This window comes from Pterocles gutturalis, unplaced genomic scaffold, assembly GCF_000699245.1.
Source record: "Pterocles gutturalis isolate BGI_N339 unplaced genomic scaffold, ASM69924v1 scaffold204, whole genome shotgun sequence".
Taxonomy (NCBI): Eukaryota; Metazoa; Chordata; class Aves; order Pterocliformes; family Pteroclidae; genus Pterocles; species Pterocles gutturalis.
In genome coordinates, this window is record NW_010135288.1 from 28,055 (window position 1) to 40,799 (window position 12,745).

The 12,745-nt window shown below is 43.6% G+C and overlaps 1 protein-coding gene across 1 annotated transcript in view; it reads right to left on the reverse strand.

The window, feature by feature from the left end:
• The window catches only part of LOC104467862 (serine/threonine-protein kinase OSR1-like), a gene marked incomplete at both ends in the record, with an annotated part of 39,972 nt that extends 27,688 nt beyond the window's left edge, over nucleotides 1-12,284 (reverse strand). Inside the window, one exon of the mRNA XM_010081814.1 lies at nucleotides 12,136-12,284. Within this exon, the coding sequence (XP_010080116.1) occupies nucleotides 12,136-12,284 (149 nt within the window). The remainder of the gene's footprint in view (nucleotides 1-12,135) is intronic.
• Nucleotides 12,285-12,745: the final 461 nt, after the last annotated feature.

Sequence of the window (12,745 nt, forward strand, 5' to 3'; positions counted from 1 at the left end):
CAAGTCAAGCTGCGGAATTAAACCACCCCTTGATGTGGTATTTCCTCCCAGCAACCAACCCTCTGAAAAGGCCATTACTCACCCCAGTGTGGTATACTCCACCTCAGAGCAGAAAAATGTATGGGCATCAAGCCTAGCTTTGGGACACCCACTCCATTTTGGGGTTACTGTACCACAGAGACTACTTCCAGCTTTGCCATTCCTCACCTCCATGTATGGACACTGATGCCTTTCTTTAGCATATAGAAACATCTTCAAACCATCTCCTTTAAAACCATCTTTAAGATTAATTAATTGCATTTAAAGCAATGGGGGGAGGGGGTGGGGGGGGGGAAGGGTGTTTTCCTGTTTATTCTCATCAGGAGATGCTTATAAACTCCTGAGCTGAATGGCAAGAAGTTTGTTACTCCAGGATATGGTGAAAGCCAAGCATAACAATTTGAAGGTACTTCCTATTGATGTGGTAATGGCCATATCCTGGACTGATATGCTCTGAATAAATGGGGTGCCTCTGGCATAATTACTATACTGGAAACAGGAAGCGGCTTTAGGCTGTAGTGTAAACAGTAATTATATCACATTTTAAATGAAGTTACAGAAGGCTGGAGTAAACTCTTTCTCGCCAGTAGCTTAACAAATGCTGCTGCAGTTCTGGACATTCCCGCTCCGTATCTGTCATCTTCCTCTGTTCTAAAGCCTCCAACAGCCCTTCTGCAAAATAACAATTATGTTTTTATTTACCTCATACTTCACAACCAGAGAGGCAAGAGGGGTTTGGACTTGCTCCAGGACAAAGCTGGATTCTCCATCCACATCAGCCCTGAAAGGTTTCGGAGCAGGGCAGAAATCCCTCCCCGCCTGCATTCCAAACTGGTTTAGCTTCCCAGTGCGACCAAACGCTCACGTACCAGTTACATCACATTAATGCCCCCAGGTCAGGGCTGGGCCAGAGACATTAGATGCTACAAAACCAAACTGATCCCCAACCCAACAACATTACAATGACGCACCCAGGTACAGGAGACTTGGGAGCACAGGAGGACAATGAGATGATGCTCCCCAGTTTCAAGTATGATGTTCCCACACCCCACAACTAATTTTTCAATGGGGGGCAGGAGGGGACTACAAGAACTGTATCCCAATGGCTTGTTCCCACTAGAAAAAGCCTACACAAGCCCTTAAAATCCTGCTAAATTATCAGATCTGCCCTCAGTCCTTGGCACAACCATACAGTGGTTGTCGTTGCAGTGACAACATTAAGGGAAAATGCAAGACTTGCTTGTCCATGATGGAGAGCACAGTATCAATAACCAGCTGCTATCTCCAATCCTGGCATATGCAACAAAACTTCATATTACAGACTGGTGTTTGCGAGAAAAGCAATGAAACACGTTAAGTTATTGCTTTTTAAACAAGCCTCTTAATATTGAATGGAAATCAAAAAGGATTCACTCGGCTTGTGTTCAAAAGTCTTCATTGGGAGCAATAGCCAGGACAATTTAAGGCTACTGCAACCGCCATACAAGCCACCTGAGCAAAGAGCAGCATCCCAGGACTTGTGTAGCCTAGCACTGAGAAGAAAAACTGTCACATGAAGGGGGAACTGGAGATAAACCCTGTTTATTATGCCTTTGTTTCCAACCTGCTCCTATGTGCCTTGGGGATGCAACGCTGGCTGTCAGCACAGCCGTGAGTCATCTGCCCATTAGATGCAATTTACATCAACTGTAGCAATAAATTTCCATGGACTGAACTCTATAGTGCATAATTTGGCACAAGGAAGGAGTGGTTGGTCCTGCCAAGTTTCACTTAAAAAAAAAGAGAAGGTGCAAAATACAAGAATTGCTATTTTCTGTTAATGGCAATGAATAACTCAAAATATTTAAACTGAATGCAACCAATTGCTGGAGTTGACATTGTTCTGAGTAATTTACAAAACACTTCCAGGACAATATCTCTACTTACAATTAAATATGAAGCAATTTGTGACATTACACACCAAATGAGCACTATCTCTCTACTACTGAATATTACTCTCCCCCTTCAATGATGCTGTTACCTATGTCACACCTCTTCCCTTTGCCTTCTAAGCCAAAATAGAAAAAGCTGGCTATACACTAAAATCATAGAATAGTTTGAGTTGGAAGGGACCATGGAGGTCATCTAGTCCAACCCCCCTGCAGGCAGCAGGGACATCTTCCACTAGATCAGGTTGCCCAGAGCCCCATCCAACCTGACCTTGAATGTTTCCAGGGACGGGGCATCTACCACCTCCCTGGGCATCCTGTTCCAGTGTTTCACCACCATAAGCGTAAAATATTTCTTCCACAAGAGCTTTACCATTTGAGACAGAGCTGCAAAACAAAAACTAAGCTTGGAGCATGCAAGCAGAGCAGCATTTTTACACCCTCAAATGTCAGCATGTTCAGTACAGTATAGGAGAAGGCAATCAAGACAACTATTAGAAGCGCTGTACATTTCCCTGCTCAGAAAAGCTGTATGTACAAACATTTTCATGCCACAGGGTTGAGCCTTAAGTCCCAAACTCTTGGGCAAGATGCAATGACTGTCTGTTACAGCGCTGTACTTAACTCTGCAAAGCTGGACTCGGGAACATCTCCCAAAGCTTGAAGGTCTTCCAACAGCAGAGAGCTGGCAAAGCAGCTTCCATACTCCTCTCTCCAGCCTCCCTGCTGAGGCAGGCATAAGCAGGGGGAAGAGAGAGCCAAGTCCACAGCTTGCTTCATCCCTGCTCATCCACAGCCTTCTCAGCAGGACCTTGCGGCCACTGGCAGGCAGGACCAGCAGCAGCAGCCAGGCTGCTATAAATTACAGCGGGGGACCAGCCCAGCCACACGCTTTATTGCTCAGGATCAGGGAAGCACAGCGACTGCTTCTACCCTCGCCTCTGAGCTGCTCCGCTGGCTGCTGGGCTGTGGTGAAAGATCAGGGCCCCAACGCAGGAGCTAAATGCCAGCAGCACAAGCAACTTGTGATTTATTCCAAGTCTCATAAATAGTAGAGGCGTTTTTAAAGCCATAACTTTATGGCAGCTAGGTAGGTAGGAATATTTAAGGGGTTTTTAACTGTCATTTTAATGTCTGGAGAAAGTTAAATGAATAATCCAGTGTTATCAGGAATTTTAAGAAGTTCTTTTTGGTTCTTTTAAGCAGCGTGAAGCAAGGCTTTGAAAGGCAAAACTGATTGACAGATTGTGGTTTGCAAACAGAGGGGTGTGTAGACAAAGCCCATGGAAAGGACTGTCAGCTTCCTACAAGTACATTGAGTACTTGTTTTCTCCATGCCCTACCCTTAACACCCAGGCAAACCACACTCAGCACAGTGAAGAGACCTCTCGGGAGTGATAAATGCATCCAGGCTCCTGGCACAGGCAAACAGAAACCCCAGGAAGGGCTCCATGAGAAATGAATCTCCCAGTGTACTTTATTTTAGCTAAAACACAAAACACCTTTCAGAGGATCCATGATGCACTTACAAGGTACAATTCCTCATGATTTTTTGTCCTCCAATGCTGCAGAAGTGGACTGCTGCTTTAAGTAAAGAGTTTGGGGTCCAAGAAATCATGACTCAGAAGTTTGATTCATTTTGGGTTAAGTTGCTATGTCAGTTCAGACAAGGGAGGGCTCACCAAAGAAAGCTGCAAGAGATCCTCCCGAAATTCACTCTGTCATCTCAGTCATCTGAATGGCTCCAGGGGCTGGTAAAATGCTGAAGCAGTAAAGAAACAGTTGCAGACCTTGGGCTAACTTGGTGCGAGTCTCTGACATGAAGCGAGACAGCAAGCGGCGTGTCACATCACTTAAGAGCGTTCCTGTCTGCCACAGTCGCTGTTATCGCAGCGCCTGCAACTTTCCTTTATCTCAGCAAATTACGTCCAGCTTACGCTTTTTGTTCCTTTGCCAACTTTGTCTTTGATGGTTTTGTGCTCTCATTAATTCCTTCTCTTCCCACGTGTTTACAAGCCTAATGATGGTTATGGGAAGGTGCGGTTCGATGACTGATCCTGTCTGCCTTGGACTTTACCTCCCCATCCATCAGCGTGCCTCCAGCCCAGCACGAGTGCTCAGGTAACCTCAACTGCACATTAGCGTGAGGGAAGTTGCTCCAGCTAAAAACAAAACGTTAAAAAAATAGTTTTCAGACAGATTAGCTCCTTTAGCCAGATGATGAAGTGCTACAAACCTAGCCCTATCTCCCAGCATGGAGACAACCTAATCATACCAACCCTCACAGCCCCACTTCGTCCTCCTACAAAAAGGCTGTTGCTTCATATGTTCACCCCAATGCACATCACTGTTGTGATATCAGCTTATGGCAAGGAGGATTTGCCAAGCAGCGAGGGCTTCTGACAAGCTTCAGCCCTTTGGCAGTCAATGCAAGAGAGAAGCTAACCTCATACACCACTTAAAGTTTTGCCTTCAGTCAGAACTCCAGTTTTCTTCTCATGTATCCCCCATAAGGACCCTGCCCAGCAGGCTTTAAAAATCAAGTTTTTGTACCATGGAACAGCAGCTAAAAACATAACAGGATTTCTTCCACAAATTCATCTATTCAACCCTTCCATTTCCTGATCCTACTTCCTAAGGACTGCAAGGGAGACAAGGCACAAAGCTCCTTTAACAGCTGTTACATGACAAGCAACACACACAGCAAGCTGTGGAGTCACAAGGTCTGCCTCCTATCCCTGGAGGCCCAGATATTTTTGGGAGGCCGTGCCTTAGTACTGGTAACAGAGGAAAACAGTCAAGTTATACCCTGGCCTTATTTCAATGTTTCGTGTCAAATTATTTAACCTGTAAGGAGGTGGACATGCTTCATGTGGCAATCCTAGTGATGCACGCCACCATGCTGCAGTATCTCCCACGTGCTAAAATATGTTCATAGTGTGCTCAGAAATACGGATTTCCCCAAAAAGCGCAGATTGCTGCAGTTTGAGTACGAGACGGATCAGGTAGCAGAAGAAACTGGCAAGTCGGTGATTCACATCTCCCTGCCTTGACCCTGCCATGATAAAGAGAGGAAAGTTCATTCCAGTAAACACATAACCAACTTGCAATCAAATATTTTTTACATAGAGCACTCAAAAAGGTCTTAATTTCCAAAAGGCAATAAGCAGCACTGTTCTGGAGAAGCACTATGTATATCTATACGCACACGAGGTCCAAGGCATTCCCCTACACAGCCAGAGCCATCCATATCGAGGAAGCCACCCACAGCTCTTGCTCAATGTTTGCAATGTGATGCAGAAAGAGAAATTCAAGACAACCAGGGCTCGCGAGAGACTTGCCAGCTTGACTTTCTCCTCCAAAATCTAGAAGACAAGCATTTTAAGCGTGGCCAGCATAAGAAGAGGAAAGATGTCCTCGTTTTATCCCGCTATTCCTATAAAATGGAGAAAGCAGTTATAAAATTGGGTATCTACAATGGAAACAGTCCTCTTGGCACTCCCAGTGTAACTTGGTGATGCTTTCCAGGCTGACACGAAATAATACATTTCTCTGTGGCAGTTCTGTATTTGCTGTCCTAAGTGTGTGGGGGGTTTGTCTTTTGGTTTTGAAAGTGCTTTACTTTTTAATGTTAAAAGTTTTCAGAACTCTGCAAAAACAGATACAATTTTATTTAGTAAACATGCAAAAATAATTTCTGACGCAGCCTCGCAAAAGTTTCAAGTGTGCTTAACATCTTACCACACGAACTTAGTGAGTGACCTTTTTCTCATGCTTTAGCATAAGACATGAATGCAAAGACTGCAGCGGTCTGAATAAATGCTTAAGGCATTTATTACTTATCTCGACATATGCAGCTTTTAGGATCGATGAAGGACAGAAAATCTGCTGCCTTACAAAAGGGGACACCATTCAAAGCAATCTTTTTGAAGTGGATTATTCGCTTTATGCATCACAGTAGAAGGGACAAACTGGATGAACACCAGTGATTTAAACAATTATTCTATTGCTGGAGAGATGATGTAAGAGCCTATACTGGGTGAGCTAGTCCCAGTACTCTACATCAGATAAAAGCAGTGACACGAGAAGGATGTCACGAAGGGAGTAGTTGTACATACGTGTCAATTGGCGCTTGGTTTCTTCAAAGTCAGAAGCTAAGAAAGTCTTTTACATTTTCCCCAGATACAATTAAAGATGCAGACAGGGAATGAAGACTATTCTCCCTGGAAACACATCAAACCCAAATACTCCTGACAACTAAAGAACTGCTAGAAACCATATTTGTTGAGGGTACAACTCAGTCATGGATCACTGACCAAAACCTATCATTGCTGTTTAGCCTTCTGGAGATCACCCTGACCTCTATCTCCTCCTCTTCAGGATACTTTACCTGCTTCTCATCTCCATGTAACAAAGTGGGGGGGGGAAAACCCTTAAAACTCACCTCCTTTTTAATGCAGTGCGTAGTAGTTGTACAAAAAAAGCTGGTTTTTCCCTTGGATTAAATCAAAGTTACTTTGAGTAACTGCAGGACACCCAGTGACAAAGTCCTGGGGCAGCACCTGGGTCTGAGGACAGATACCTGAATGCAACGGTCATGCAGCAAGCTCTGTGCTTCAGGCATCACCCTGCGAGCCACTACAAGGACCCTGCAAGGACCCTCGTGATGCACAGAGCCTGAAGGTTGGGCAGTGACATTTGCCCGGAGCCACTGCAGGGCCCCCAGCACTCCTGTGCTTTCAGCAGCAGCAGTATTTACCATCAGAGTTTTAATTGCCAGGTTTTTAGGCTTCAGAGCAGAATCTTTATCCACTTCAAGGAAAACTGTCTCCACAGGAGCTATTGTTTCTGGCTGTCTGCAAATTTGGGATTTACATCTGGTTCATATTTTCTCTTTGCAACCACAGGAAAACTATTTTTTTTTTTTGAACAATTGATTTCTGGATGATGCCGTGGAAGAAACAGCCACCAGGAGAACACGCTTGTTCGGCAAACCACCACAATACAGCCCAGTCTGACTGCCGTGCACCCAGAGTTGCGATTTGATGCTCCTTGTGCCCTTGACACCCAAACCACCACAATACAGCCCAGCCTGACTGCCGTGCACCCAGAGTGGCGATTTGATGCTCCTTGTGCCCTTGACACTGCACAGCAGCGTGTTTATTTGGGGAAATAAATCTCCCAGTACAATCTAGAGCAGCATCTTTTCTTCCTTCCCACAGAGATACCCAAAAGTAACATTTCTATTGGTCTGGCTACTGAACTGTTGACAAATTAAAGCTTTAAAATTTATATTAACAACTACCTCTAAAGGCTACCCATCCTGTACTATAAGGGAGAAGAGACCAAAGTACACTTCTCTGCATATAAAAGTCCACTTCCCATGGCTGAGCAATAGCTGGCTTTCAAATTACTAGTGTCCTGACTTAAAATCAAACTGGCAATTAGAGGTGAAAGGCTCTACATCCCATTATTAATCCCTCAATCCTTTCCAACCAAACCTCAGTTCCAAAACACACTCCCCAAAACAAGATTATAGCAGTGTGGAGAGGAGGGCTGTGAAGCTCTCCTACAGTCTTGCTGCAGAAACAAAAAGAACTGCAGTATTTCAGTCCTCAAAATAATCAGAGGCATACTGGAATCCAGTTTAACCACAAAACCTGCCAGCACGGATATCAATACATTAGTCAGCTACATGAAAATTAAGCTTGAATCCTGTAGGACAGCTGAGTTCTGCCAAAATATATCCATCAGCTCCTTCATCTTAAATCCAAAACTCGCTACGGGCGAAGCGGCTCCTGCAAAACCCCCCTGCACAAGTGTTTGTGATGTGTATGCGCTCACATACAGACACCCTTTTTTCAGAAATTATTTGCTCTTAGTACAGGTAGAAGAGGCAGACAATTAAACTTTGATCTTGTGTCAAAACCATCCTGAGGTCCAAAAAAATAAGCTAATATACTTGGCATAAAAAACACAGCAATAGTGTATTCAGGGGCTCTTCAAAGCAACATTCAAACAGCTGCCACAGCACCCTGCTGCCCCTCTCAGAAACTGATTTTGAAAAGACACCGAAAAGAACCCCAAAACACTCCGTATGGGGGCACAAGCTGATCTAACTCAACAGATCGAATGTGCTGTTGCACCTCTCACCCTCTAAGAAGTGGAGCAGCAAACAAATTAATAGCTGGATCACTGCCATGCCAGTGTTTCAAGCACATGCAACCCTAAACCACTTCCAAAGCTTTGTTTTTACAAAAAAGCATGTGAGGATCCTATTTATTATGCTGCAATAGGAGAATCTGATTATATTCAAGCAGTGTATCATTTCAACTGGACTAACTGAAATATTCAGTTACACAACAGCTAATCATGACCAGAAGATAAGCTCAGAGATAAAAATAGGGAGAAAGACAGAGAGACCTTGTAACAGTTAATCAGCATGATTAATTTGTCAGGCTGCCATAAAGAGCACCACCTGCAAAAGCCTTGAACTTCCCTCCAACAAGCACCTTTAAGCAATAAAACCTCTTGGGTTACTTTTGCTTTAGTTTTATTTTGAAGTCATTCACCAAACTCCTGCTAATCCCCAAATACACACAGGAATCAGAGTCCAAATGGGGAAGGGGTGCAACACACCCTGTGTGTCGCCCAGACAAGATGAGCACGGGAGCAACCCCTTGCAGCACATCAGCCTTGCTCTACCTCCATAAAGAAAATGTCCAAGCAGATTCGTAGGGAACAGCTTCATCCACGGGTTCCCGTGTACAGCCTTCCATCCTCAGCACGCTGGCTGCTGCCCAGGTATTTAACTCACTTAACATGAGCCGGATCGCTAGGATTTCAGATTGCTGTTGGGATCACACAGAAACCCACACCAGGGACGGCAGCAGCTGGCACAGAAGAGATGACCCAGGACCAGCACATGGCAAGGAAGGCAGAGAGCTGCCAGCCCTGAGATGTGGGAGGCAGCAGTGCTTTGGAAGGAGACAGGGATTATTTGTGTTCACTACCTTGGTATAGAGCATTTCATGAAAATAAAACTGATTCTGCCTTCTCCTTTGTCTGTTCCCAACAGCCCTTGCAAGACAAATGCAAAAAAAAAAATCACTTTGGACAACATGGGAGACTTAACCATTTGTTGCTGAACAATGACATCTATTCAAGTCTCAGCCTCGCTGTGGCTGTTAATTAGGAAAGTAAACAAAAAAAAATATAATTTAAGCCTTCACTAGATATTTGGCTTTCTAATCTCCTCTGGAGAATACTGTCAGGCTACTCTCCTGTCCAAAGCAGGGATTTACACTTCCATGCGAAGCCAGCTCCCCAAACTGTAATTGGAAATGGCATTAAGTTCAAGGCAGGCTTACGCAGAGTAAGACTCAGCAGCAGCAGAATTTCATTAAGGCAGTCTTCCACGTGTTAACTTAATTGACCCATTTAAGATGATGCATAATTTACAAGTATCGAGCAGCTCCCCTGTCAGACATCTATTCTCTGATCTCACTGATGATTTACAGCACTAACAAGCTGTCCCCGTGCAGGTCAGCGGTGTCCACAAAAATACATTTGGGTCCAGATACTCACCCTTCAGGCTTTGCCACCAGCCTGGTGGTCCAATGCCAGATGCACTAATTACACTCATTTCACCCATCCTGTTTCTCTAACTTTATCAAGTCGTTTTCTCCTAGGTGTCAGACAAATGGAGTCGGGATATTTAGTGCAACCAGCTGAACACTTTGCTCTGCTGGATGGCGGCTCCTTTTGGGTTGATTGTTCCAGGTCTAACCAAAGCCCTTCAATTTTGACCCTTCCCAGCTAATCTTGTTTTGGCCTGAAGCTCACCCCAACCGCAGCTGCCCCACATTGCAGACACTCTATCCAGCCGTTCAGCCATCGCCTGATGCCATTGGTTTCCTTTAGATACTTTCAGCTGACCCAGGGGACCAAAGTTTAGTTATTTTAAACACTTCCTCTTAAAGCATCTCTGGCTTGAGTGCAAGATTTCCACCTGCCTTTCCCATCAGGCATGACCAACATTATGACCCCTAGAATTAAGCAAAATGGGAAAACCATACAGCTATTCCTATGGATGAGGAAAGGTCCCATCTGCGTTACAACTTTAAACTGTGTTTTTCTCAGCAGCGTACACACATCTGGATAAAATGCAAGACAGCACGATTAACTCCATTAAGGAAAAACATTTCATCCCGTTGAGGGATGTAGGCTTGCTGTCTGCCAGCAGTTAAAAAAAACGCATCCTTTGCATCACAGGTAGGAAACTACACAACTTTCCTTCTGGATCATTACTATTACCACTTCTCCAAATTTCCCAGACCACCATGTCCCAACACAATGAGGTAATCCAAACGCTTTTTTTTTTTTCCCCCCTGATAAAACATTACACAATTGTTGGAGCAGCCCCAAAACACAGGGATGCAACCCATGCAAAGTAGCTGACGCACAACCGCAAGCTGCAGCAATGACACAGCTTTGATTTCGTTGCTGAAGTCCCCTAAATCAGGGCACAATGCTTCAATGAACAGGATGAGAATGGTTGCAGCAGGTTTGGTTCAGTCCGCTTCCAAATGATTCAATATGAATCACATTTTCTTCAGACCAAGCAGTTCAGACTTTCTGTGAACATTTTTTTTTGCTGAGTGCAGTAAAAAAACCCAAAGAAACCATACATGAATACATCCTCTATCATCTTTACCACAACCACTGGTTTTGTTGTTTCAGTACAGCGAGTCAAATGGAGAACCACCTCTCTTTCAATACAGAGATCACTATGTGATATCTTCAGAAAAACTGAAATTTAACAGGTTGCTGCTGCTTTAACGTATAGATTTCAATTTCATTAGACCAGGAGATGAACTAAATCAGCCAAGCAAATCAACTGCAAGCCACAGATGAACGTGGTTTTGTCAATTACTTATGACAAGGGTGAAAAATTACCATCTACTCAGCAACTAAATTCCTTTATTACTGTACTCGGAATTCCCAGAGCTGCTGAAGTCTTATCTCTACAAAAAAAAAGTTAAGCAGACAGCTAGGAAATCAAAACTGTCTTCAATGAAGACAGCCATTCTTTTAAAAGTTTAATGGAGACTGGAAACCGAAATTTGAGACTTCAGGGAAAAGAATTCCACCAGAATTTTTTCCAAGCATTTCTTTCTTTTTAATCCAAAACAACCTACAAAAGTTAGTCAGTTTAACCAAAAATATGAAATAAATACTTCTTGGATTTTCTAATTAAAATAACATTTTGGCAAAAAGAGTTGTCTCTTCTTATGCAGCTATCATAAGAGGACAGAAACTTACTCCAGCACAGCAGCAGCAATGCTTATAGTGGCATTGGACCAGAAGACAACCAACCTCATGAAATTCCCAAGAAAGAAGCAGCTGTTGTTCCCAGCAGCAGTCTGTGGCTGGGATGATGTACATTACCCACAAGCAGTATATTCTATTTTCAGCACGTATTTAGGATTGCAGATCTCATTCTTTTTAACGGCAGAACATACTGACTTAGTATCCTCTTTTCCTGAACTACACCACACCTTGACACCAGAGAGGAAAACATGATTTAAAAATACCTCCCAAACGACATAGCAGCACAGAAACCCACACCTCTCAGTGATCCATCAAATCACAGACCATTAGTTAACTGGGTTTTGCCTGCAGAAGAAGTTTTTTCCACTACTTTTTTCCATATTTTTTTTAATGATATTACCCAAATTCAAATTTCACTATGTTGATCTAACAGCTAGCCTTAAAAAAAAAACACAAAAATAGGTTCCTTATTAAATAGCTCAACACTTCTTGTGCAGTACTCAGTGATTTGTAGCTCTGCAAGAAACAAAACTGGCTGAAGTTTTCCAGCTCCAACAACTACATTTTGCAGCTGAATTTTGACATTTAGAAAGAGGTTCTCTATATCAGAACTTTTGATACCCCAAACCTTACCCAAACTTGGCCTAGTCCTAGTATTTCCTAAAGCAGCAGCTACTATGGACACATTTGAATTCTGAGTTTTGATTAAGCTCAAACCTTTATTTTCCTTTTTCCACACCCTCAGAGCTGGTTGTAGGATGAGACTGCATGTGCCCCACTGCTCTGTTTCAGCAACACACATTTTTGGGACAAAGATGAGGAAAATGAAAAATACCTGTGGATTTGTCCATTTTTATGCAGGTAGTCCAGCCCCTCCAGCACCTCCTTAAGGATTGTGGCTATACAGGGTTCATCCAGGACACCAGTCTTGTGTTCTCCTTTGGCCACAATGTGCTTTATAATATCCAAAACAGAGCCTAGAGAAGAGAGTTAAACACATTAGTTTAAACCAGAAGAACTGATTCACAGCTAAGTGTACTTTATAACCACTTAATATACAAGTCAGAGAAACTGGGAGGGGGGACACCACAATGGTCAGGATCAGAGTCAGTAGCTGAAGCCTATCCTGCAGGAAAGCAGAGGCAACAACATAGACTTCGCACATCAGTCTTCCAGGGGTGCAGATGCTCAAGTTGCGCTGTAGAATCCCTGTGGTCAAAAATAGCTGAGAAGTTATTTGAACAAGCCAAAATGTAAAGTGTGCATACACAGGACTCTTGGAAGGTTTTTAAGTAGATAACCAATGCTACAGCTGTTTTAGTACTGAGTGCTGGAGAAGCAGGAGGGGGAAATGGAAAAAGCAGGGGGCTGCCAGGACTCACAAGCTGAAGGCAACAAGCTCGATAAAATTAGACTTTTTCAGCTCTTATAAACTCGATGCAGAA